General features: G+C 34.2%; 3 protein-coding genes across 3 annotated transcripts; 1 reads left to right on the forward strand and 2 right to left on the reverse strand.

The window, feature by feature from the left end:
* Nucleotides 1-1,419: 1,419 nt before the first annotated feature.
* LOC132561926 (uncharacterized) lies at nt 1,420-4,367 on the reverse strand. Its single transcript, XM_060226642.1, has 3 exons — nt 4,239-4,367; nt 2,254-2,397; nt 1,420-1,630 (listed from the first exon to the last, which is right to left on the reverse strand). Exons 1-3 carry the CDS (start codon nt 4,321-4,323, stop codon nt 1,566-1,568), a joined length of 294 nt encoding a protein of 97 aa, XP_060082625.1. The 5' UTR covers nt 4,324-4,367; the 3' UTR covers nt 1,420-1,565.
* A 105-nt stretch (nt 4,368-4,472) lies between these two features.
* LOC132561919 (protein arginine N-methyltransferase 9-like) lies at nt 4,473-16,218 on the forward strand. The gene is made up of 10 exons (XM_060226635.1): nt 4,473-4,811; nt 6,821-7,057; nt 7,450-7,617; nt 8,087-8,198; nt 9,092-9,168; nt 11,023-11,197; nt 11,389-11,602; nt 11,898-12,450; nt 13,765-13,918; nt 15,102-16,218. The coding sequence occupies exons 1-10, from the start codon at nt 4,519-4,521 to the stop codon at nt 15,480-15,482; spliced, it is 2,364 nt and encodes a 787-aa protein (XP_060082618.1). The 5' UTR covers nt 4,473-4,518; the 3' UTR covers nt 15,483-16,218.
* On the reverse strand, nt 16,031-27,233 carry LOC132561920 (dnaJ homolog subfamily A member 3, mitochondrial-like). The gene is made up of 12 exons (XM_060226636.1): nt 27,065-27,233; nt 25,141-25,265; nt 24,663-24,746; nt 24,189-24,300; nt 23,514-23,635; nt 23,045-23,197; nt 22,646-22,793; nt 22,213-22,277; nt 21,104-21,232; nt 20,607-20,722; nt 20,088-20,185; nt 16,031-19,329 (listed from the first exon to the last, which is right to left on the reverse strand). The coding sequence occupies exons 1-12, from the start codon at nt 27,231-27,233 to the stop codon at nt 18,959-18,961; spliced, it is 1,692 nt and encodes a 563-aa protein (XP_060082619.1). The 3' UTR covers nt 16,031-18,958.
* Between the last annotated feature and the right edge of the window lie 13 nt (nt 27,234-27,246).

Here is a 27,246-nt window from a genome sequence, read left to right on the forward strand (position 1 = left end):
TGTCTGTGGCACTCTTGTTTATATATGTACTACCTCCCAAAGTTTATAGGAATAAATACATAATGTCAAGGACTCTGGTATATTACTAGAATTCATGATTTGGGTACATTTACACTACCTCTAACATATATAATCATCTACCTTTGAAGATCATTGTTCGTATTATTTTGATATTCAATACTTTGTGATTTTATAGTACATAGTTTAATATGAATTTTACAGCTGTGCTACAAAAAGTAAGGTTTTATGGTATAGATTATATTGCAGTAGTGCTGAGAAGAAAAATTGTATGTTGCACTAGCTTTACAGACCTTTTGTTATGATATCTTTGGATATATTCAATATACTCATGCTATTTTTGTAAACTATTATTTGTGTAAATGAAGACTTTGTGTAAGTAAAATATATATTGATCTGGTTCTTGTTAAGTTTTCTTTCTCAAGCTCCCAATAACAGCCAGCTTGTGTATTGGTGAAACATATTTCAAAGTTAGCAATGTGAATGGGAAAATTTGTATTTCTAGAAGATTAAAACTAATATACAAATGCCAGTTGTCTGGTTCATGAGACTGTCACCAGTTTGACATCAGGTTAAAAGGAGGTGGACAATATGACTGCAAACCATCTTTTTGTTAGAGACATCAACATGTTAGTCTGTTTCACTGTAGCTTGATCTGTCATTTTATAGTTTTTAAAATCTGAAATCCAAGAACCTGGTAGCTTTTCTGACCTATTATTACACATGTTGAATATTCTGAAACTGAAAGGAAAGAAGATTGGATTTCAAATGTTCTAGTCCTCATTCTCAGAAAATACTTTTGAATGTTTTTAAAATTTTGATTTTACAGTGTAAGAAGATTTTATGGACAGGTTTCACAGATTCCATTAAGCATATTTTGTTTAAATATCAATTAGATTATGACATGCTAAGAATTTAGATTTAAGTAATCAGGGTTAATAACAGCCTGTCGGCAGTCATGGTCACTTTGAGCCATAAAAACTTCTTTGTTGATAGCTAAAAGTGTTGGAGAAGAAACTTTTCAGTAAAATGTTTAAAAGTTCGAACAATAAATTATTTTTTTTTTAAATAAAAATTTTTCTTGCTTAAATGTGAAGAAAGATTTTTTCACTGTATTATTGCGTAACTTTTAGACCGATAGAGAACAGATGAAAGCAGATATCATAGGACTTCAATGTTAAAACGTTGATCTTAGAATGCAAATATGAACTTTGGAATGTTGTACATTAACAAACCTTTATTTCCTTCATCTGAGTCTAACAAAGTCTGTGATTTTCAAACTACTTAATAAAACAAACAAAAAAATGTTATTCTCTTTGCTAAAGGTCAATTCCTTGTTTTGCCTCAGGGATAGTCAAATATTCCTATATTTCTCTTGCAAAATTGTAATAGAACAAATCATTTGACAGAATCCAACATATTTTTATTTACATAAATACAAAGTACATTCAGACAACTCCTTCTTGTCCTAACTGATCAGTGAATGATGAAAAGCACTTAAATTGTCTGGTTTCCAGTTCACCATTATTTGAATATCACACTAGTTTTTATTCTGTATCTGGTCTGAAAGGTGACTGCCATGTATTGAATACCTCTCCCCATTTTTTTCGTTCTGGAAAATAAAAATTAAAACAATGTTTAGATATACCAACTACAACAATAATAGCAGATTCTGTTACCACTAATGCCAATTAGCTGACATTACCATTAATATTTTCTCATTTTTAGGATTTCAGCTTAACAAGCATTTTACATGTACTAAAAATTACAAAATTAGCTATCAAAATTTATCTGTTTTATTTCTCCCTTGTAAAAATATAAATGACATGTGAAACAATATGTCTGGAGATGAAATATCTAGTCAATCTCTGATACACCTGCAGGACAAATTAGGTGTGAATTAGATATTTAGGAAAGTCATATAGTGTAGACGTGAATTTGGTCAATCTCTGATACACCCGCAGGACAAATTACGTAGGTGTGAATTAGATATTTAGGAAAGTCATATTGTGTAGACATGAATTGATAAATTGTGATCAAATAAACTAAATTATCCTGCTTATTTGATTTGTAAGAGGCAGTTAGATTCGGGACCTGATTTTTTCTTTCACACTAAAATCTGATTGGGTGTAAAACTTATATCTTTTACACACAGTACGAATGAGGAGACACATACACCATGTGAATACAATTAACCTTATTTAATTGGGAAATGTAAACATGAAGACTTCTTACCAATAGCTGGGAAATCATCTGGATGTGTTCGAACATATTCTTCCAACTGATACATGCGTACTTTGTCCATTTCTTCCAACTTTGAAAGGCCTAAATGTCCTAATGCACCAACAATCAATCCACATGCTAGATTTCTGGGGTGACCTTTAAAAAAAGATTTCAAAATTTAAAAAGCCATTTGCTTTTCAACAAAGTTATGATATTGTTTTACAACAGACATTATAAAAGCAAATTAAAACAACTGATTACATTGACTCTCAACATTGACAGTCAAACCACGTTATGAATTCTAACTATGTCGGACTTAAAGACAATCAATTAGGTGTTCAGAAAATGGTTATTTCTCAAAATGCATAGATGAACAAATTTGTGGGGGTTATTTTATGTAAAAGAAAGTCTAGGATAACTCTCTGAAATGGGGAAAAACACTTCAGGGGGGGGCCCCCATCTCCAGATTGTACTGAACTTAGGGCCAATGATTTTCTGTTTCAAATTTGTACCAATTCCGTTTCAGATTTTCATGAATTCCATTTTTTAAACCAGTTTCATGAGATCAAACACAAAAACATAGCAGATTGTCAGCAAAAACTTTAATAATTGGATAATTGAAATTTTCCTGATGAACAATTGAACTCATGAACTGTCTGGGAATAAGATATCTCAGACTAGTTTTCTGAATAGAATACTCAGCCAGAGTACACATTTTCAAGAAATCTTAAACAAATTCATCCCTAGATTCTGTAGATTTGACGACAGATGTGACAGTGGTTTGTTTAAGCTTTGTTTGACTAGAGCCAGCCAACTTTTTTCTCTCTGCATGTTTTTTAGATATTATATGATCCTTGACCATGTCAGCTCTAGTAAAATCAATGCTGTGCTGTCAAAATTTGCAAAATAAAATGTCTTCGTCTTCATAGAGGTTGTCTAGGAATTGTGATGCCCTATATTTCACATTGGCTTTTTTAATAGGATCAAGACTACATTTTTTCACACCCGAAATGCTTGGCATATCGCCACCGTCAGCCATGATGTGTACATGCACTAACCATGTGACTTTGGTTACCAACGTAAATCAGTCCTGTGCGGGATGTTGTAAATGTTTCTGAACCACGGTTCAAGTGGTTCAAACAATTTACTTGTTTATGCCATGTATTCATGAAAATGAGCACAGGAATTGGGATTGGAATAAAAAGCATACAGAATTTCAGTCGAATTCAATACAAATATATGGGATATTTTCAAAAACCAAAATTCTGTTTCACCAATTCCGCAATGGCAGAAAAAAATTGGCTCTACTGAACATTTCCACAAAAACAAAAACAAAACTGTTGTTAACTGACTGAGTGCATGGCTAGGCAAAGTTTGGTGATTCTTTTTAAAAAGATCAGTTGCAAACTGAGCTAATGACAATATTCATCTATGGACAAGCTGACTCCAGTTACCTTCCAACATCTTTGCCTGAGGTTTAATAACTTGGAACATACAAAACAGGTCAAGGTCACTCATTTGAATATACTTGATAGCTTTTTCTATGATGCTACTGGCATAATACCATGACCCTGGGCCTTTTAGCTATTGAAATGAAGTCCAAAATGTAAAAATTTGTTTACAACGGACGACATACAACGCACAACGCCAGACAAAAGTTGATCGCACAGATTTGAAATCAATATAAACATAGGGGTACTAATAATGTTTATAATGATCTCGAATCTATTTTTCTTTATCATATTATCGGTATCACTCCTATAACAAAAATCATTTATGGACCCTTGTGACCTACCAACCTGGCCAAAAAGGAACTCTTTCTACTGATTAGTGAAAGTTATTGTAAAGTCATGCAAAAAAAAATAATGGAGAACTTAATTCCTGTGCCTTGTCAAAAACTCAGCTGAGTGATTGGAACCTAACTTACACTAGCTACAGCTTTAAGTTACAGAGGTATCGCTGCTCGCGTTTTACTACACATAAGTTACATCATTTACCTCGATGTAATGGTACTCCTGATAAATAGTTCCATACCATAGAACCACTGAAGCCTCCTATGAAAAACAATAAATCGTTAAACATCTTGATTGTGGTTTTACAGTTCCAACAAGCCGTAAAACGTGAAGGACACTGTAGAACGGAAATGACTACTGCGCATGCGTCATATAGGGCAAAACATCCGTTTTCCTTTAGCACGTGAAAGTAAAACGACGACCTCATATATTTGTTGTAAATGCAATTTATGGACGTAAATGTGAACGATTCAACGGTTGTAGGATGGAAGATGGTGGCGTTAGACAAGTGGCAAAGATTTCTTTAGCGTCGGCTAGATCTTGTCTTTCGAAAAAAAGATACGGCCGAGCATTCGCCAACTTTCTGTTGTTCCTGAAACTTGTTCCAGAAAATCACGATGATGTACTTGAAGATTTTATCATGACCATGAGACTTTGGACTGAAAACTTAGAGAGAGAAGGCAGAATTGAAGATTTGTTCAAGTGTTTCGATCAAGCTTGTGAGATCCTTCCTGACAATGAGTCAATATTAAACAACATAGGTGCCCAATTATTTAGGTTGGTTATGATATACAGATTAGTAGTAATCATATAATTTATTCGATCATCTCCGTCTAATCATAGATAAGATGCTGAGAGAACAGGTACCAGATGTCATTTAAAAATTCTCTTTTAAAATGCTTCAGTTTGTGTCATACATAGTCAATAAATGGATAGGAAAATGATGAAACTGCATCAGATTGCCCAGTTGGCTTGTAGATCAGATCAATCAATCATACAAGTCGATGAGGCATGTGTTTCTTTGATTGCAGTTTAAGGTAATTTTGTTATTATCCCACCATCATCAGATAATTGGTTCTTCAAGTCACATTTGGTTGTGGTTAGTTGTCTGTCTCCAGTCCACATGTTGGTCTTTAAGCAGATCGAGTTGTGCACCGTCTCATCTAAAGAACATAATATGATGACTTATATGCAGTCATCTTACATTTGTACAATGAAGGTTTGTTATTGCTATAAAAGTACTGGCAGGATCTTTCTCAATTATTATATGTAGATATGGACAGAAGAAAGAAAGGAAAAGTTCCATCTTTCAAAAAACAAATAAAGACCAAACAGCGATAGATTCCAAGATCTCTCTGGGATCTCTTTATTCAAGATTGTCCACAAAATTCCCACATCCAGTCAAGTAATTTGACATATTTATGATGTCGGGGACATAAAATACAGTATTATACATCCCTGTTGTTGTGTCCTGCAGGACATTTTTCCAGCAAATTTTGAGTGTTATTACAATAAAGATTGATGATTCAACAAATCAGAGTGAAAGTTGAATAACAGTTAGTCTCAATTATAAGGCTTAGTATTTGAAATCAATTGAAAAATTGTATATATCCCACAAAATAAAACCACTATATAACACTCCCTGACAAAAGACAATATAATGACATGTATTATTTATACAAACACTGCACAACACTCAAAGGCAAAAGACATGATAAGTATCATTAAAACACTGTGCCCTTGTCAAGTCAGTTTCATATTAAATTTTGGATGATGTCAAATTATCTTGCAATGAGTATGCAGGAGGGAATAAAGGGAGGTTCATTGGTAAGGTAGATATATAATACTTATCATTGTCAGCACTGGCTGCTTCTTTGCTTGAGAGATTTCGATCAAACTGTAAATGCTTAGGATCATTATCGTTTGGACAAGTTTGAATTTCAGGATTGCCAAGTCAAAGTCATGGTCACTATTGTTAAAAAATCTTTGTCAGTGTCTTAGCAACTTCATTCTTTTGAGCAATTTTGTTCGAACGTTTAGATCAGGACCACAAAGTCACCAATAAGTTTGAGATTTAGCACTGTCAGGTCAAGGTCATCATCACTGTTTTTAGAAAGATTTTGTCAGCAATCTAGTAGTTTTGTTTCAAATAAAGGACCATACATACATCAGATTTGGATTTTCCTTTGAGTTCTAGGTAACAGGACTATTTGAAAATGATTAGAATAAGTACACATCTTTGTTGAATGAAACGATGGCTGTGTCACCGCCTAATATTGAGTGATCAGTGGATTTGGGGGTAGAACTTTATCTTGCATCAAAAGTGATTGGGGCAAAACAGGAAGGTTTCAATCACTGTATAATCAAATGGTGTTAATGTTTGTGTTTTTATCATTGCTGCAAGATATAGATATAAGTCTGTGATAAGGGTACATTTGGTACATATTCAGCAATTCTTGGTTTGTAATTTAATTACCTGCATGATATGCAATGACCACACATTCAATATTGGTTGTATGAGAAAAAAAGATTCAATATCTTTCTAAAGCAGAAGGTAAAGGGAATTTTTTCATATACAAGGTGAAACAAAGTTTGTGTATAATCGTTTTATGTAATATTATATATATTACTATTAACATTCATTGTTGTTCAAACCATATTTTTCAGATTGTTTAATGTACAGGTTAGTTTGTTGTGTGAGTTAAAGGAAAAGCTTACTCTTCTCTTTAATAAGCAATCAATACAAACGAAAGAAAAACATGTCCATTGAACTTGTTTATTTTCAGACTTGGGTATGCAGAAGAAGCTGTCTTGTACATAAGAAAGTCACTACATCTGAACCCAGAGTATCTAGCTGCAAGAGAAAATCTGGAAAATATATGTAGCCACCTTGTTGAAAGATGGCATTTCCGCATGCTTAATGATGTTCGAAGGAATTGTGCATACAGGTCTGCTATCCAGACAGCTGTCCAATCTGGCTATCATACCGTTCTGGATATAGGCACAGGTTCAGGAATCCTCAGGTAATATTCTATATATTTATCAACATTTACTTAGAAAGAATTGTAGGACTTTCAGGTGGTAATTATCAGTCTTTACCTGGCATTGCAATCTTGGTATAAATAGAGATGAAATAGAAATGTTCTGTAACAAGCCCACCTACTTTTTGAGTAAAATTCTTGTATTTGACCAGTGGTTAGAACATGTTTAACATACAGTATGAAATTATAATTATTATTGCCTGGACTGATGTTTTTTGTTTTTTTTGTTTTTTTTTGTTCTTGTTTTTTTTTTTCGTAAAACTTCTTACAGATGGAGGAAATGGTAAATTATGCAGTACTTCAAGCACATTGACCTACCTTTTGCCCACTTTTGTCTAAAGATGACCTATATTTCTGTTCTTTTCTATTTCCAGTCTGTTTGCTGTAGAATCTGGAGCAGGCGATGTGACAGCTTGTGAAAAATCGAAGACAATGTTTGAAATAGCACAGGATGTACTTCGGGAAAATTCTGTTCTCCATAAAGTACGTCTGGTGCGTGAATTATCTACAGACCTTACAATGCCCAACGATCTACCAGGGAGGTAATTACTTAAGATTTACTTATATATATATATATATATATATAACAGTAATATTTCTATCTAGCTGTTGATTGAGTATCCATGATATATATGTTCATTGCTGATAAAATAAGTCATGTTCTTTAAACAACTTGGTCTGATGAAATATAAAACCAGTATACAAATTTGTTTTTGTCTTGCAGCATGCTTAGGCAATTGACTTTGATCGTTGTTGGGTTATAATTATATTCGATGATGCAAACTATGACACATTTTTATATACATACGTACCGGACAAACTTTGATTTTGAAAGTCACCGCTCTACACACAATGCAAAAAGCACTTAGATTAAATTACCACTAAATCAAGTACATTTACTGTATATGCCTATGGTTATTTGAAGATAAAATCTATCTGTATAATAAGTTGAGTTTTGAACTCGATCACAAAGTATGATTCTGTAGTTCAGGAGAATATGTTTGGTTTCAGAGTATCACTGGTGGTGACAGAAACATTTGATGCTGCTTTGTTTGGAGAACATATCATATCTACACTTCAACATGCCTGGAAGGACCTTCTCATGCCTCCAACATCTAGACTGGTGAGGACAATAAGTTAAGGGAGATAACTCCAATTTGAATAACAATTCATATGACCCGAAGGGCCAGGATGACCTATAGCCTTCGTGTTTGTTCTGTCGTTGTGAATTTTAAGGGCTAACAAGTATGTTAAAATGAATGACCTTGACCCACTTTCAAGGTCACGGGCATCAAATGTGTTGAAATCTTTAATCTTCTTTTCAATAGCCAAAAGGCCCAGGGTGTTGATATTTGGCCTGTATCGTGCTGGGATGAAGGGCTACCATGTTTGTTTTCATGAATGACCTTGATCTTTGTTACTCAATAAAAAAGAACAACATACAGAATTAAATTTTATCAAATTTCATGTTACAAGTATTCTGACACATGTAAAGGAAAAAGTAGTGCAGCAACATTTTTATACTTTAATCAACTTTCTAACATCGAACCTTTCAAATAATCATCATCAGGAAAAAAAGTTTAATACTGGATTTTTTTTACTTCTCATTGGAGTATATCCTTAATTGGCATTACCATAATTGTATATATCTATTTGTATTTATGTAACAAGTTTTCTTAATTTTGAACTTATTAAGCAAGAGGATGATCACACATATTCACATAGCTGCATTTCAGCACATCCTGCAGTTAAAGCACAATATTTGCTTATGTGAAGCTGCAGGAAATTCATTTCCTTGACCCACAATCCATATATATATATATAAATGGACTCTGGGTCAGAAACATGTGGCAAATGTCTCTGATATTATCTGTAATTTAGAGATTTTGTCTAACATTTTGTTTGTTGGTGTAGTTTATTCATATGTTGAAGGTTGTTTACTAGTAGATATTATTAGATTGATTGCAAAACATGTTTTGTGAAGATGATAAGGAAATTTAATGTTGATCTGTTCAGCGTTCCAAAGTTATACCAAGTGGAGCAACTCTATACATATGTGCAGTAGAATCTGAAGCTATTCGTACACAAAACAGGTATGTACCCTTCTGTTAATACATACATCTGTCATGCAGAACATAATGTTTTCTGTAGTGTGTCATAGTAGTTAAGGATATGCTACATACTATATGCATTTTCTGCACCTGTATTTTAGTTGTAACAATTTAAGCTCATCTGGCCTGAAGGACCGATGGAGTTTTTGGCATACCGAGGTAGGTTCCCCCTTGTTCCCATGTTGTGCCAGTCTAATTTCGGGACTTATCAGAAAAAGAAAATGGTGTACCGACTGCCATCTTGGATTTTGACTTTGAAAGTTTGTTATCGCAATTTCTTGAGAACCACAGCATAGATCTTTCTCAAATTTCATGGGTATGTTTCCCTTGATTCCTAATTGTTTGATTTTGGTATCCAACAGAAAAAGAAAATGGTGATCAGGAGGACATCTTGGATTTTGAATTGAAAAGTTTGTTATCGCTATTTCTTGATAAATGCTTCTGAAGATTTTTCTCAGATTTCATGCATAGGTTCCTTTTGGTCCCTTTTTATGCCTGTTTGAGTTTAGGACTGATAAGAAAAACAAAATGGCTGACAGGCAGCCATCTTGGATTTTGCCTAGTAAAGATTTCTCTCAGATTTCATACTTAGATTCCCCTTGGGCTCTTTTTGTGCCCGTTTGAAATTGGAGGAAACAAAATGGCTTTCAGGTGACCATTTTGGATTTTGTAGTTAATAATCATCATTGCTATATGCTACAAAAGAATTTTGTAATTTCTTATCAATAAGAACAAAACAGAGAAGAGAAAAGAAGGGAAAAGATGAAACTTCCAAAGAGCAAATAAAGATCAAACAATGGTGGCCAACAAGATCTTTCATGGATCTCTTCTTTAAAATCCTACCCCACTATGCAAATTATTAGGAATTATTAAATTTTGCCCAAACTTGGTTTGAAGCATTCTTTTTTAATAGTGGTTGGTCTCAGCTCTCTTGGGCAGGAGGGACGAGGTCCAATAGGAGAAAAAGAGCAAATTCTGGAAAATCCTGCTCCGCCCATAGGAAAGATTTTGTCCAAAGTTTTGTATGGGTCTTGGGGCCCCTGGGTTGGAAGGTGTGGGACCCCATTTTGGAAATAGGGTAAATTCTTTAAAATCCTACATTTCCTGTATGAATGATTTGGTCTTAAGTATCATTGACCCCTTAAGGACAGAGGGTTGGGTTCCAAAAAAGATGTGTTTTGTGTTGTGTTCTTGGAGATTTTGAATTCTCTTTTTCTGTAGATTTCATGAAGCAATTTTAGTCAAGCAAAGTCAGATGAGAGATACAAGCCGTATGGGTCTCTTGTTTCCATGAATATTATAAACGTGTTATATTGTACATGTATGACATTAGCAAATGATTATTTGGTGCATCTTTTGTTCAGTCTTGTGGATTGGTGGGTGTTAGACATTGCAGGTTAACTTTTAGTCCCTGTGGTTTGCCTTAACCTGCATGGCACATTTTAATTCATTCGCATAGTGATACAGTTCAGAATAAATTTTCAGACATACAAAATTAATTGAATTATTGGACTGGTGCCCCTCCCCAGTTTGATTCTGACATTTCTTTCAATCAGTTTTGATTCTCCTCGGTTTTCAAAATTTAGGCTCTTACCATCACTGACAAGTTCTAGAAGGACAAGACAGCTGTATGATGCAGTTTAATTCCATGTTTATTTATTCCTGTATCTAATTGTATAAGGTGCTTTTCACTTGTGTGTTATTTGTACAATCTTAGCAACATACAAAACACTGACCATCTTTAAGCATATTTCATATATTTCAATTTATAGTACATATAAAAGGATACAGACAATGCTAGCTGGACCTGTCTGTCATGTTCTATTTACCTGGCAGATTCCTGTATCCAGGATTACACAAACTAGACATGGGAGGTGTGGGGATAGTATGTACTACTGGTACTGTAGCTGACGAACCCTACACCACAGAGAACCTGACTCGTCTTCGCCGGGGATACAAGATGTTATCAGAACCTTCCCTTCTCACCTGTATCAACTTCAATGATCCATTGGTGAGTTTCAATGATATTCTGGTACAATGATAACACTAATTACAGCACTGAGACAATACAATAAAGCAAAAACATTACTATCTAAAGACGTGCTATCCTTAAAATTATATCTAGGTTCTTTGATTTTACTGTTGTATTTGAAAAAGATAATATATAAACATTTGTATCTGTCTAATTTTCTTGCTTTGAAGGAGCTGGATATAATAGCCAATGGCATTGAATGGCAGGCAACTCTACCCATTACAACTATTGGAAAGCTAGATGCCATTGTGTTTTGGTTTGACCTTCACCTTGACGATGAGATCTCCATAACAACTAACCCATCAATGGAGACCTGTTGGGAACAGGCGGTATTTCCTGTACTGCCCTCTCATTTTCATCAAAGCTGCTGTGGGATGCTTCATGGTAGATATTATTAATTGTCTAACTATTTGTAAAACATTTGATGTCTATATACGTTCCTTCATTTGAGTATAAAAATATGTAAAATTAAAGACTTTTGACAATTTCTGTCATTTGTAAATTTATTTTTGAAAGGTGAAATGAAATTCAAATTTCTGATAATGAATAATTTTCTAGGTTTTAATTTCTAAACATTTTATGATTTAAACCATCTTTTATAAATTAATTCAGTCAATTGTTATTAATATATTTGTAGTTCAAACTCCCAAAGGGCATTCTTGTTTTTAATATATTTCAGACACACAACATGGGTTTATAATCAGGGATGGAGACTCACTTCATGTAAAGTTCAGTCTAGGAGAAGATTGTTTATGGTTGGTTTCCTGTCACTGCTGCCATGACAGCGATGATTCAGCACCCTACATGCCTCTGGCAGATTTTATCTGTCCACCACAGGTCACTGAACAATATCTATTGGAAAGGACAGAAATAGACAAACTCAACAATCTCTATTACAATAAAATGTTCTGTCAGGCCATAGATAAACATTTATCACAGTTAGATTGTGCTGATAGCCTAAGAATCCTTGACTTCTCTGGAGGGTTATCTCCCCTTTGTTTACAAATGTTAAAGGATAGTGATCATCATTGCGTTGTTATAGCAAGGGAGGGACTACATGATGTCATATGGAAGTTGATGTCTGTGAATGATATCGACCGTGATAGACTGCAGCTTGTGGAACCTTCGAACCTGTCAGAGGTCGAGGGAGATTGTCAGCTAATATTGTGTGATATCATAGAACAGTGTGGCATCCTCAAACAGCAAGTCCTGGAGGACATCGCACTTCTCAGGTAAGTCAAGTTGGTTAACCTCAAGGGTAGGTAATACTAGTACGTCTTTAGTAGGTTATGTTAATACATATCACAGGTAGGTCAAGGTAATACACTCTGTGTTACACACCAAAGGTTCGTCAAGCATGTAAACATCAAATGTCAAGTATGTATAGTGATGGGAATCGGAACAGAAATTTACAATTGATTATCTGGAGGAGTACTATAAACGATTAATCGATCAATCGAAATCTTCCAGGATATTGGTACAGCTCATTATCATCCGCCATATTGACAACATGCTCTTTCGTACTTATGTTTAAAAGTTGAAATCTAAAGTTTTCTTGATTTATGAATATACAATGTACTTTCCTTTTCTAAAAACAAATGAAATCCAAATTTTGATTTACTAGTGTAGATTTGTGTCAGTTTTTTTTATTATAAATACTGAATGAAAACTGCGAAACATATGCCAAATACTGGTTACTTCTAGTACTGATACACTAGGCTCGATACAATACGTTGGTTTGGTACATCCCCATCCTGGACCAGGAGGTTATTAACCTTTTTTTTTTTTTTTGATTAATCGAGCTTACAAAAACTTAAGTCGAGCGCTTGATTTTTGGTTGTAGTCGAGCAATTTTTGACTTTTTTCGACTATCGGAACACCACTAAGTATATACACATCAAAGGTCAACCTAGTATATGTTTGAGGTGAGGCTTGGACACATGTAAGTTCAAGCTTTTACATAGGTCAAGCCAGTACACATCACAGTAAGGTCAAGTCAGTGCACATCATAGGAAGGTCAAGCCAGTACACATCACAGTACACATCACAGTAAGGTCAAGTCAGTACACATATCAGATAGGTCAAGCCAGTACACATCACAGTAAGGTCAAGTCAGTGCACATCACAGGAAGGTCAAGCCAGTACACATCACAGTAAGGTCAAGTCAGTACACATATCAGATAGGTCAAGGCAGTACACATCACAGTAAGGTCAAGTCAGTGCACATCACAGGAAGGTCAAGCCAGTACACATCACAGTAAGGTCAAGTCAGTACACATATCAGATAGGTCAAGCCAGTACACATCACAGTAAGGTCAAGCCAGTGCACAAGGCAGATAGGTCAAGCCAGTACACATCTATGGTAACAATCCAATATTTTTGACAATAGCAATAGTTAAACTTCTAATTTATGATTTGTATATACCTGTACACTAGAAAATTTGAAGATGCCAAGAAGTTTTGCTTTTGTTATAAATATCAAAGAAACCTGACATATATGCAATATATAAAATCGTAAGTGGCACCTCTCTTTTCCTCTAACACAGAGCCACCTGTCTTTCTGCTGGGGGAATCATTGTTCCTGGCCGTGTCACTATTCACGGTCTGTGTGTAGAGTCGGAAATGCTTCACGGGGATAGTGCTGTCATCAACGAACGTACACTGGGGTACAACATTGCCAAGTATATGAACAATTTCCAGGTATTCAAAAAAGCTTTCATGTTCTATAAAGGTTGGAATAATGAAAATAATGGAGCGATTTTATTTAAATTTTGTTTGAAAGCACCTTATTTTGATTGATATCTACTAGTCTCATACAAAAGTAATATGGTAATGTGGACCATGCTGTGGCTCTGACTTATGGTCATGTAAATATCATGCGAAAATGTCAATTATTGTTCTCTTTATGTGCTTTTGAGTATATCTGCAGTAAGGGCATATTCAATACCATGATTAGTATAAAGTGAAAGATTTGGATATGGACCTCGGTTTTCCATACCAGGAAATGACTTTTCTTTATATGTGTTGAATATTTTTTGATGATCTGTCAAATTCGTTTAAATGAATAACCTTGACACTTTAAATTCACAAGGTCAGATGTGTAAGAAATGAAAATACCAAGAGTCATGATAACATAAAAATAAGGTTTACATTTGGAATAATCAGAAAAGTTGTCACATAATTCTTGCAAATTTTTCATTCATAATCTGCAAAACAGATAGGTGACTGGCCCATGGGACTTCTTTAGATTGCTCCCAGGGTGTCTCCCATTAAATACTGGTTGAACCGTTGTTTTGGTTCCCCAAATAATTATTTCTCCGGTAGATAACTACTAAACCATTAAAGATTCCTTCATGAAAGGTGCTGATAAAGTACAGTGCTTTGTCATTAACGCATTGCAACCTTGCATCAAGGATAAGTGGTAATATTTCCGATAATATCTTGTCCAGTAGATACTTTTTAAACTGTTAAGATATCTGAAAGTTGCTGTAGATCTTTATCACCCTCTGAAAAAGTGCAGGGCTTCATATTTTGATAATTACGACCTAAAGGTCAATGGTCAAATGAAGTGCTAACTTTTCCAACAGGCAGTAATTTTCAAATTGTTTAAGATATCTTAATTAATTAAGAAAGTACTAATTTTACCAGTGATTAAGAACAGTACTTTTTAATATCTATCCTTGCACATCCAACTTAATATGAAAGCAGCAAATATGCATAATTGCTTAAAAGGGGAGGCATATATTTTTGTTCACTGAAATTAAACAAATCAGTTTGCTGTGATTGACATGTCCATTTCCTTTCATAACTAGAAAGAATTAAATTACCCTTTTGACTTTCTAAGAGAAGATCACTGTCACATTCTACTTGGTTTTTCTTTCAGATGACTAAACACGTTGATATAGATTTATCAACCTTATCACATGTCAGGCTCTCTGACCCATTTGTCTTGATGCAATTTGACCTCAATGAACGCCTGAGTAGCGATGAGCCTCCATCCTTTCTGGAGCAAACCCAGGAAGTGAAGGTCACCATGACAGACGTAGGTCACCTGACTGCTGTAGTGTACTGGTTTGAATTTGAAATGGCAGAGGGTCTGAGGTTCACAACACTTGATGGAACGTCCCATTGGAAGCAAGCTGCTGTTATGTTAAAGTCTTCTACAGAATTTACAATGGGACAAACAGTGGACTTAAATGTTTGTTTGAAAAATAGTTGTATCAGTATCAAAATTGACAAACAATTCAATGATGCTACTCCTTGAACTGAAGCATGTTCATGTATTTGGCCACTTTACAAGACAGTCAATGAATTGTATAAATGGTGAATCTTATCATTAATACAAAATGTCCTAATTCAAACAGCATCACAGAATTGGCAAACCTGTAGTTCAGGGATAGCTAGCAAAGCATTTACCAGTAATACTGTAAGGTATGAATACTCCCATGCTCCTTACACAGCAGTATCAGCATTTGACAATCATCTGTATACAACCATGTCAACGGTGACTTTGAACGCTGGAAACAAAAACATGTAAGGGGTATTGACATAGTTGGCCACAAGTTTGATTGAATATTTTAGTAAGTGGAGTTGCTAGCGACAATAATTCTATTTAAAGTGATGCATAACACTAGTACCCTATTTTCACAGGACATATGTAAGTGATAGAACAAGCAGCGAGTTCGGTGAAAAAACAAAGCATTTGAAAAAAAAAATAAGGGGGTTCTGTTTAAGAACCTATAGGATACACACTACAAGACTAGAATTGTACTTGCAAAATATTGATACTTTGAAACTCAACACAAAACTGAATAAATTTAAATATTTATTTGATATCATCAAATGAACATAAAATATAGACAACTAGCGCAAGTCATCACACAAACGGGTAACAAATTTATTATACTAGTATTCATTGCTGAATCACAAATACAGATCACGGCTGCATCCAAATGTCCATTACAGTCTTACAGCATTTCTGGTAAATTATGGGTGTTCATTTATGCAAAATATACTTCTATGTAGCTAGTATAAACATGCATGATAACGTGTTTCCATATATTCTACCTGTCTGAAGTAAAATTTTGAACCATTCTGTATGATACATCATTAAAATTTTGTTACAAATCTAATAAAACTTAATATTTGAATATTGACAATGGGTAAAGTGATCCCAGTACAATCAATGTGTTCGACTGTTTTCATCTACCCGGTTGAAATAGTCTCTCGAAATACGGAAAGTATTCCACAGTAAATGAATAAACCTAAACGGACAAAACATTTTAAATTTCAAATACAACAAAATTTGGATACATTTCTTTCTCCGTGATCTAAATTTGAAACAATTTTGCTCTTAAATATTCTTGAGCAGTCGGTTTGTTTTTATAAACACTTGAAAATTCTATACTAGTGATTTTCATTGACTACATTTCAGACAAGCATGAATACCTGGATTTGTATGTGCGAAATAATCTAGCTCTAAACAGCTTTGATTTTAATATGCGTTGGTTAATTTCAACTGTTACTTGAAATCAGGTTTGGCTGTACAATATGAACACAAAATAGCATCAGCACAAACACACAACAATGTTCTAGATCCTCCAGCCCATACTTATCTGGTGGTCATACTATCTCTAGCTAATCAGGACAAATTTTCCTCCAGTAAAACGACCAACTTCCAGCTGGGAACAAGCGTGGACATTTTACAGACATTATCTGTATATATTCTTACCATAACGAACTACACAAAGTGCATCAATATAACAATAATTTTACTACTGTTTTGTGTTCCTTATTTATCACATACATTAGGTGGATGTTATGATGCACTTAAATCAATTATCAAATCTTAAAAACTTTAGTTTAAAAATTTGAGTATGCCAAGTTTGTTGACATAAATGTACAGTAAGGGATCTTGTCATACAAGATTTATGAAATAAGCAAGAATTTTTCGTTTTATCTAGCCTATGCTGGAAAAAAATAAACAAAAAACATGAAAAGTTTCATTGATCTTGTATACAAAATGTAAATAAAGTCCGGAGTAAATTTATCACATCAACTTAAGAACAGCATTTTATGAGACTTTATCCAATTTGATGATTTTCTCAATACATTTTATTTTCATGATCTCATAATATGAAGTTATGATAATGACATTGCAAATGAGACAATGGGCACCTTCCAGTAACAGCACTGCTAGATGTTATTACATGTGTGTTAACACAATCTATTACACTGTTTACAGATTGATATATTCTGGTTTCTGCTTTAAGTAAGATCACCAACAGGCTTTTGTTTGAGCTAACAGACCCTGGATGATATACAAGTATGTTGTTACAATAGGTTTTGCACTTTTAGTAAAAGAACTAAAAAGACCTAACAGCAAATTTGATCCAATTATGGAAAAACAATTTCCCCATAAATTCACAACAATACTACCTACGAACACATTTTTTGGAACTTCATGAATGTGCATAATTACCCTTATTCATGCATCTACCTGTGGATCACCGAACCTTGGGTGCTATTATGGTAGAATGCAGTAACCTTTAATTATAAAACCTCCATTAAATCTTGGGTGCTAATATGGTAGAATTCTGTAACCTTTAATTATAAAACCTCCATTAAATCTTGGGTGCTAATATGGTATAATTCTGTAACCTTTAATTATAAAACCTCCATTAAATCTTGGGTGCTAATATGGAAGAATTCTGTAACCTTTAATTATAAAACCTCCATTAAATCTTGGGTGCTAATAGGTAGAATTCTGTAACCTTTAATTATAAAACCTCCATCCCATATATTAATGTCTGGAAATTGCCTTCACTTGAAAGTCTAATTCTCAGACTTATTAAAACGAGATAAATTGGATAATTACTTATAAATATACATCACACTAGTTGTCTCCTTCCATGCTACATTGACATAAATAAAACATATATACATAATGTATACAAATTTTGGATACAGACTATGTTATCACAGTTTATCTCCACTAACATCTCTATAACAAACTCACACAATCCCCAACAAATCCTGAGCACACTGTGGTTAGTAGCCTAAAAAACAGTTATAACAGTTTTGGGATGTTTCTATATATATATATATATATGGCATCATCGACTGTTTTACTGATCATGTCCAAATAAGGACAGTATGTTACATATGCTTCTTGGTATAAATAAGTTGATACAGCTGAGGCAGATAAAGTGTTGGTTTAACTAAATGGTGAATCATACTTTTAATCTGCAGTTTTCACAAATCACAACGCATGATGTTTTTCTTCCTTCAGGTTAAGAAAATTTTGGCAAACCAAGTGTTCAGACCAGTAAAATACCCATGTTTTACAGAAACATATATCAACTTTTTTTCTCAATTTCCACACACACATTTACACTATGATCAGCTCTGTTCACACACAACCTTACAGATATAAACAAACAACATGACAAAATACATTATACACGTCTTAATGAATCAATTTACTTCGTGCAGTTTCTTCTAAAATTCCAAGTGAATGAGAATGATGAACAAGAATCAAAATTGCAGATAAAAGCATCCTGCACTCTCAAACTTTATCTTGTTTAGTTGAATGTAACCATTCAGGAGGGCAACATCCTACATTTAAAAATATGTAAATATTAACTCCATCAGACTTCACACAACAAGCAAGGATTACAGTTAGAGGATCGCATTCTACTTGTATTGTAGGTTGAAGCAGTGTGATAAGATTTTGTTAAATTAACATGAACTCCTCACTCCATTTTTACCATCATTCTCATCATCACCATCATCATCACCATCATCATCATCATCATCATCATCATCATCTTCTGGGATTTTCTTGTTTTTAATTTCATTGCTGTCTTTGGTTTTTTTTGTGTTTTGACTTTTGTTCATTTTTAGTTCTGTAGTTTCCTGTTTTTCCTCGTTTACAATTTTCTTCTTGTTTTCACCAGTTTCATTCTGATTTGTTTGCACAAAGTTTTCAGAAGTGGCCTCCCCCTTTGTTTCATCGGTGCAGGTAGAATGTTTTCTGTTATTTTCCTCATTCAAAACAGCTTTTATCTGGGACAGCAAACCATTATCCATGTCCTCGACAGCCCACAAACCTGTAGAAATTTCATCAATTCTAATGAAATACTGTTTATGTGAAATTTGTATAATTCATTAAATAGATCTTCAGAAAAAATTGAATTCTGAATTCTTCAGAGCATCTTTAATTTCAAGAAGGGTTTAAATCTGAATTTTTCAAATAACATAAATAATTAATGATATAAACATCTTTTATAAGAACAATGTACTCAAAAGATATCACCAGGGTATCTTCGGAATTAAATATAATCTCCTGAGTAGATACAGATCTATGATATAAATTCATTATGAACCTTGACTGAATCACTTTTAACGGACATACCATTTAATTAATTAGACTTACATGTTGATTATGGTCACGGAAAATTTTTTGACATCACCCAAATATTTTACGTTTCATTTTTGATAAAAATGATTCATTCTCTTCACTCTCTGACTCATATTCCCCTGATGCTTCTTCTTTAGCATCAGCCCCTGAAACGAAAAATTCTCGAATCAGGATATCTGACTTTAAGACTTCAGTTCATTATCACACTTTCTCTTTGACCATAATCAACACTTATCATACAATCTTTCTCATGACTCTGACTTAATTCAATCACAAAGACCATTTTAACTAATACTTTTGATTAGAACATAAATTAATTTGTGAGATTGAAATTTTGATGAGCAATATAATCTACACAATAGAACACTGATAAATTGTGATACCATGTTTGTATTTGAAGGCATTTAAATCAATTCTATACATTCAAAAGTTAACAACTAATCTCACCAATATCTGTATCTACAACTCCGTTTATAGTGCCATTCACCCCCTTCTCTGTTTCAGCGAAAGCCAATAGTAGAGCTCTCTGTTTTTCTGTTAAAGATCTGTAAACAACAATATGAAAGCAAGGTCATATTCCAGTGAAGACTTCAGAGATAGTTATTTCAAAATAGCATCCTGATAACACATTTCCAGGTGTTGGATCTCATTCCAACATCATTATACTCTGTAAGTTTTGATAACAATCACTGATTTCTGTCACAAAGTGTCATAGATTTAAGATATTCTTTATTGTTGTCAAATTTAAATGTTGGTCAAATGATTCATTGTCATAGAAATTACATCCTCGATATTCCAGGTGTTATGATAAATTTCTCTCTCTGATAACCTCCTTTGGTACTTGTATTCTGTAGATAACTATAATGGTAAACCTCCTTGGGTACTTGTAATTTGTATAACACCTTCTCAACCTTCTCGGATGCTTGTATTTGGAAGTTAACCTACTTGTATATTTAGATAGCCTACCTGGGTACTTGTATTTTCAAATGGATGTAGTGATCACCCCGTCCATGGCTGTTAACACGAGCGGCACCCTTTCCTGTCATTCTGATCCTGCTATGGGAATGGCTCCCATCAGGTATCTAAGTAGAACAAAACGAAACATGTGTATCACAGAAAAGTTCAAATGATTAGATAACTTACCATACATCAGCAAAAACCAGGGCACTTTCTGATTTTTTTAATTTGTAGTCTAACAAAGTCTTTCAATTCTTAAATCAATAATTTTCCTTCACACATTTACTGGGTTTATCCTTCGGCAACAATGATCCTGAAAATTTTTCCATATTAACATTATTAGACATTCTTTTTTCCCTGATCCTTTTTTCTCTGTAATTGAAAAAAACATGACTGAGACGTCGCCCAATATTACATAACGGTTATCTATGAGATATCAATGAATTCATACTACACATGATGTTGTTGTGTTCTGTTGTGTTTTTGTAAAGTATTAATGTACTTACTTTTAGAAGTATGTCTTCATACACACCAGGAATTTTCATGGTGCCTCCCAACACAGCTTGGGAAAGACTTATATTGATGTCACTGTGGATATCTGCCCCTTCACGTCTGAACTCTCGACTTCTAGCAACCTATTACAGAAATAAATCTGACACAGTGAAGATAATAACAAGAGATTTCACAGGGATATTGACGCCCTCTATATATTTATCCTTAAAAGTTGTAATCTTTTTCTCCATTCATCTCTTCCCTTCTTTGTTTAAACTCATTATCATAGGAAATTTGAAAATTCATCTACGAAAAAGTGAATGACATTTTTACTGTCCAATCCAAGATGTTCACCTGCTGACCATTTTGTTTAACTGAACAGTCCCAAGGGGCACAACTAGGGACTAAGAGGAACCAATCAAGTTCTTCAGCAGCAAAAATGATAAATTATGACTATCAAAAACAAAGATGACCCCCTGTCTGTCTTGTTGCTGTTTTGATAAATTCCAAAATAAAACAATGTTCAATTAGGGACCAAAGGGAACTACCTATAAAATTTGAAAATTATTCATCCAGTAATTGTTTAAGGACACAATGAATGACCGACATTGGGCATGGGATAATTTGAACAGCCCACCCTCTGCTGACTGTGTTCTAAATATGCATCATTGTATAACAGCCTGCATTTGAAATCGAGACTTTTAAGAAGTGATCACATGTTTTTTATCATAGTAATAAATATATCTCGTGAAGCAAAGAACTGGAATAAATTCAAGATTCCACAGCATGGAATGGAAAATCACTCCAGCTTGGTAGACTGGTCTTTTATAGTGTCCAAACCAGCATCAGTTTACCAATATATATCATTTCTGTTGTTGGGTGTTAGCATTACCAAATTTAATTGTAGTCCAATCTTACACAGATTGGTTTTCTTTTAATGCATACAGAGAAACATTACTTCCTTTTCTAGTTAACAAAACTCTGATGATATATATCTATATGTGATACTGATGGCATAAGTGAACAAGTTAATTCTAATAACAATCAAATTTTTATCAATAGCACTGTCTAATTCAAATATTGACATACAGCTAATGGATATTGGGTTGTTCACAGAACCTACCTTAAATGTTATAAACACCTCCTGCTGGCCTACCGGCATTCTCACTGTCTGACCATCCTCAACACCTGTCACAATTTAAATTTTCACATTGAAATTGATCTCTCTCTGCTTAATTATGATAATTAAATCTAAAAATGATAATTCAAACTATGTACAGATGTTACATGATTTGATATACAGCATTTGTAATAAGGTACTGCAACCTTATACCTAAATAAAAACTCCTATTAAAGTCACTCCTATTCATCATGCTTTATAATTCATGAAACAACATTATTTCACACTATGTAACACAGGAGTTAAGCTCTGACAAGATGTAGAAGTTATCGTTCATTAATGAAGTCCAATCCTTAAGAATCTGCAGTTGATACAGTAAACCTTTAAAAGAAGCATATCACTGACCAAAGTACTCAATTAAGTCTGTATTACCTACCTGCAGGAACAGGAACAATTACTTTCTTTCGCAGTACAATCTTTCCTTTGCCGTGACAATCAAAACAAGGCTTGCTTATAACTGTTCGCTTGCCCATACAGCGTCGACACGTTGACCTCATGATGAAGGGACCCGTGTTTATTGTTTCCTGCCACACAAATGATATTTCCACAATTAACAATGAGTTTTTAAAGGACCTAACCATAAAATTGCGTTATCATTATAGTAAATAAATGCTACTGATCAACATTGACACTCGCAAAGCATTCAAAGAAAGAAGTCAGTCACAGAAAGTTCAAAATCTTTGGCAGCAGAACTAGTCCATCATACGAATAAAAAGTAATTTTATCAAAACTCAGACTGGTTTTATAGTGAAACAATTAAAAGGGGATACCCTACCATTCCAGTGCCGTTACACTGAGTACAGCTTTCAATCTTAGAGCCAGGTTCAGCCTTGCGACCATTACACCTCGGACAAGTGTCTGTGACATTCAAGTGTATTTGTTTATTACAGCCCCGCACAGCTTCTAGGAATGTTAGGTCCATAAGTACCTTCAAAAATCAAAATCATACAGCTACATTCAACATTAAATTCATAGTCAAGACAGTGTTTAACATCAACAAATTATATCTATAATCAGAATTAACTGAAATGTAAAATTAAGTTGAAATGCTGGGCAGGTGAGACTGCAATCCAGGAAAGTAAATTGTAGGGACACTTGTCATAAGAATGAAACATAAACGATACCCTACAAGTGTTGAAAAGGAAAAGCAGATGAACAAGCAGCTATCGTACAATTGTCATTACGATCAGCCTGTAATGATGTGAAGTATTTGTCAGATGATGTCAAGTAAGATATTCACAAACCTCTGATGCTGGTGCAAATCCATATTTAGATTCTTCATAGTCATTGTTTCCACTAAAGCCTTTTCCAAAAATGTCACCAAATATATTACGAAAGAGTTCTTCAGGATTAGTTCCGGAAAAATCTGAAGAGAAACATAGTTCACACAAAAGTTTTAGAAATTGAAACATAAGAGATCTTCAAACATCTGATACTGCGGACTACGGTCTACAACTAAATATATACCTAATATTTACTATTATTGTCAACAGGTTGACAAATGTGATGCAGTTTCTTTTTGTTTTTGTTATGCAGAAGCGTCATAAATAATACGATACGTTTTGACAGAAGTAAGAACGTATCAATAAAAGATGAGTATGTAGTTTTAATTCATTTTATTTCATTTCTATTGCCTGGTAATGACACATATCTTCTTACAACAAGCCTAACCTAGACATCTGAACTTTGGATAAGGAAATCACTTAAAAAGTAAGAACTTTGGTGAGAAAGCATTAAATCAAGACACAACAAGTACAAATATATACCCTATAGAAAAACAGTTTTCTATTTATGACCAATTTTAACCATTGCCTTGTTGGAGCACTCCGATCAAAGACATTCAGACATTTTTAAACATTTCTTTGATGGTAACAGAACTTTCTGTTCTCAATCTAGATGTGGTAGTTTAGAAAACTTACCTTGGAAGCCCCCTTGTCCAAACCCTGCTCCCGGATGTGCTCCACCACCTCCTGCACTACCCGTAGTCCCAAATGCATCATATTGCCTCTTTTTGCCTTCATCACTTAAAACCTGTTTGAAATTACAAATTTTTAAAGATTGATTCCAGCATACAAATAACACTTTTTACTGTCACAATACTACAATATTCTTCATCACTGACCTTAACTATAGACTTATCAAATCAATGAAGTGGAAAATGGATGCAAAATACTTCAGGGATATCATTACAATCAATGTGTTTCAATGGGTTGAAACTGTCATTAACTACCATCTTTACCTCATGTACACTGGGGTGTCAACTGAATCAGACTGTTGTGTTGCATTTCATCTTAGATACATATTCTGGAAGACTACATCTTTTCAATTCATTCTAAATATGATCATTTGGCCAATGTTAAGCATATGGAGTTCAACAAATGTCTAAAATTTACCTCGTATGCTTCAGATACCTCCTGAAACTTGGCTGCAGCATTAGTGTCATTTTTGTTCACATCTGGATGATATTTCTTGGCAAGCTAGAAACAGATGACACATAATTTACCTTTTTTTTTTTTTAATTTTCCAAAGGTTGGTGAAGAAACAATAAAACAAGCTGATTTTTCTTGGTTATAAACCTATGAATCAACTCAACTAACAACTAGCTAGCCATGAAAACCATCAGTCAACTTGGCTTTCATTCCTTATTTTAAATTTAGCTGGATAACCTTTTTATAACATTTTCATTGACACCAAATAAATTACAAATAAATTATCCAAAATGATTTAAACAAAAATACACCATAGTATCCACCCGAAGACAAATGAAATTTCATTTCAAGGTAACATGATTAGTCTGTAAATTACACCAACTTTTAACTGACAACTTTGGTCTAGTGTCCCATTCAAACTGAAACAAGAACTGTCCCTTACTTGATAATATGCTTTTTTAATTTGTTTAGCATCAGCATTCTTCGGCACACCAAGCACATCATAAAAATTTTTCTTCAACAACTGCGTACTTGTATGGAAGGGTCGAACTGATGCATACCCAATGACTGGAAAGAAAAAGGAATTGAAAAAAAATCATGTCACCATATGTGAATCAGATCATAACAAGAAGTTGAAACCATCAACAACAGTGAATGCGAGACCTTAAAATCATGAATATATATTCAGTCACAAGTTGTTAAAGGATTCATGTATGAAAAACCCTGATTCCTGTGCATCAGCATTTTGATCCCAGCATTCTGATATCATTCCCTCAGTGGCCTCTCAAATGAGATTCAGTTAAATTTATGTATGACATATCAGGGCTGACATAGGTACAGAATTTTGGCTACAGTTACCCAAATTTAATGCACTACTTGTACCTAGGTACTTGACATTATTTGACCCAACATAAATCACATATCAGTTGAGCAGGACAAATAACTCAGGAGATATGATAAAATCAATGCTATGAACTATGCTTCATAATGACATGGACAGTATAATTCAAATTGTATCACATAACAATATACCATTGTATTTGGCTACGAATGTTGTGTCTTAACAACACGAATCTTAAAACATGCGTAACAAGAAGTGACTGCATTCAGACAGCCTCCTTAGTAAATGTTTTAGTTACACAGATTCCACATGGACGAGTCTTAGGATATCAATAAAATTTGGTATTGAGAAAACAAAATTACAATGCTAGTTGATAACTATTGCATGTGAACATATTACGAACAGATAAATGTACTACTTCTCATTTTTTTTCTATTGAAACAGAAATATATTCCTATCCATCTGCATGTGCAAATCTGTCAGCTCTCTAGATACTTCTTGAGGGATTTTAATCAAACTTTCCACACTTATGTAGGACCATAATATTGCAGAAGGCTTTGAGTTTCAAAGTTGTTTCAAATCAAGGTCACTATTACCACTTTCCAGAAAATTCTTGTTGGTGTTCCATTCCTTGAAGGATATATTCAAACTTTACATGCTCAGAAACAATCTGAATAATAAGGATGAATGGCCATGTCAAGGTCATAGCTTCATTCCTTGAGGAGTTTCAATCAATTCAAATAATACTTGCTAGAGGGTGATGCATTATCATTAAATAGATCACACTTGCCATCATAGTTGTTCCTCAAGGCTCCTTTATTTAACCTAATTCACAACTTTTTAGTCATTATTGAAAACAGGTAATTCAGAAGGGACTGGCTTGTGGTTCAATTCAAATATTTAGGATGATCACATAGCACTGGTTCTATGCCTACCATACTGCTGTTTTGCAGACCATCTCTTTGAGATTGCCATTCATTATTAGTATTGGTATTTCTTCTAATTCATTTGATTTACATTCTAATTTTAATAAGCGATGGAAATTTCAAATAATCAATTTTCATTTGACTAACGATACGATGAGCTGGTGTTTGCGACAACAATGAGCAATTTCAAACAGTTAACCTTGCTAAAAGTGTGTAGTTACAAGCGTATGCGCATCATGTTTTCACGGCATTGATGAAGAAATATTGTGGGTATGTGCAACAGTTACCAATACACGTGATTGTGCTCAACTGTCATCGTTAAATCATGGGTAGTTTAAACGACATAGAAATGGAAAGACTATTCTGATGAAATGACTGAGCCAGGCCGGCCAGGAGACATTTCAGTGATCAAGAATCAATTCAATCTCAGCGTTCCGCTTCGGAAGGAGTTAAGATGTCCGGGGTTAAAACACCAATTTGCTCCCGATTTATTTTGCAACGAGAAGACCTACGACATTTCAGGAGTTATCGCGGCTTGACAGACGAGCACGTGTTTCAAGGACACTACTGGTTGTTCATGACGTAATGAAGAATTTTACCATCGATGTCGATACGATGACCCGGGTACTTTGTCAGCAGCAAAACATGATGTCCTCTTGGCGACGAAACATCACTGCCGTATTTCTTCTGTGGATTATAAGATGTTAAAACACTCTTGTTGCAGTTCTTCTGCGTCAGACCGCAACATGCTCGCCTAATGGCAGCCATTTTCTTTTTCTTG

The sequence above is a fragment of the Ylistrum balloti genome, unplaced genomic scaffold, assembly GCF_031769215.1.
Source record: "Ylistrum balloti isolate Yb309-2 unplaced genomic scaffold, AGI_CSIRO_Ybal_v1 Utg371308, whole genome shotgun sequence".
Classification (NCBI taxonomy): domain Eukaryota; kingdom Metazoa; phylum Mollusca; class Bivalvia; order Pectinida; family Pectinidae; genus Ylistrum; species Ylistrum balloti.

Excerpts from the sequence above, each read along its gene's own strand:
- LOC132561926 (XM_060226642.1), bottom strand. The coding sequence starts at position 4,323 with ATGTTTAACGATTTATTGTTTTTCATAGGAGGCTTCAGTGGTTCTATG. Across the intron at positions 2,398-4,238 it reads AGGAGTACCATTACATCGAG|GTCACCCCAGAAATCTAGCA; the intron begins GTAAATGATGTA and ends CTTTTTTTAAAG. Across the intron at positions 1,631-2,253 it reads AGATGATTTCCCAGCTATTG|AACGAAAAAAATGGGGAGAG; the intron begins GTAAGAAGTCTT and ends TTTATTTTCCAG.
- LOC132561919 (XM_060226635.1), top strand. The coding sequence starts at position 4,519 with ATGGAAGATGGTGGCGTTAGACAAGTGGCAAAGATTTCTTTAGCGTCG. Across the intron at positions 8,199-9,091 it reads TGCCTCCAACATCTAGACTG|CGTTCCAAAGTTATACCAAG; the intron begins GTGAGGACAATA and ends TGATCTGTTCAG. Across the intron at positions 11,603-11,897 it reads CTGCTGTGGGATGCTTCATG|ACACACAACATGGGTTTATA; the intron begins GTAGATATTATT and ends AATATATTTCAG.
- LOC132561920 (XM_060226636.1), bottom strand. The coding sequence starts at position 27,233 with ATGGCTGCCATTAGGCGAGCATGTTGCGGTCTGACGCAGAAGAACTGC. Across the intron at positions 22,794-23,044 it reads AGTGTAACGGCACTGGAATG|GAAACAATAAACACGGGTCC; the intron begins GTAGGGTATCCC and ends TTTGTGTGGCAG. Across the intron at positions 19,330-20,087 it reads AGTTGTAGATACAGATATTG|GTTTGTGGGCTGTCGAGGAC; the intron begins GTGAGATTAGTT and ends AAATTTCTACAG.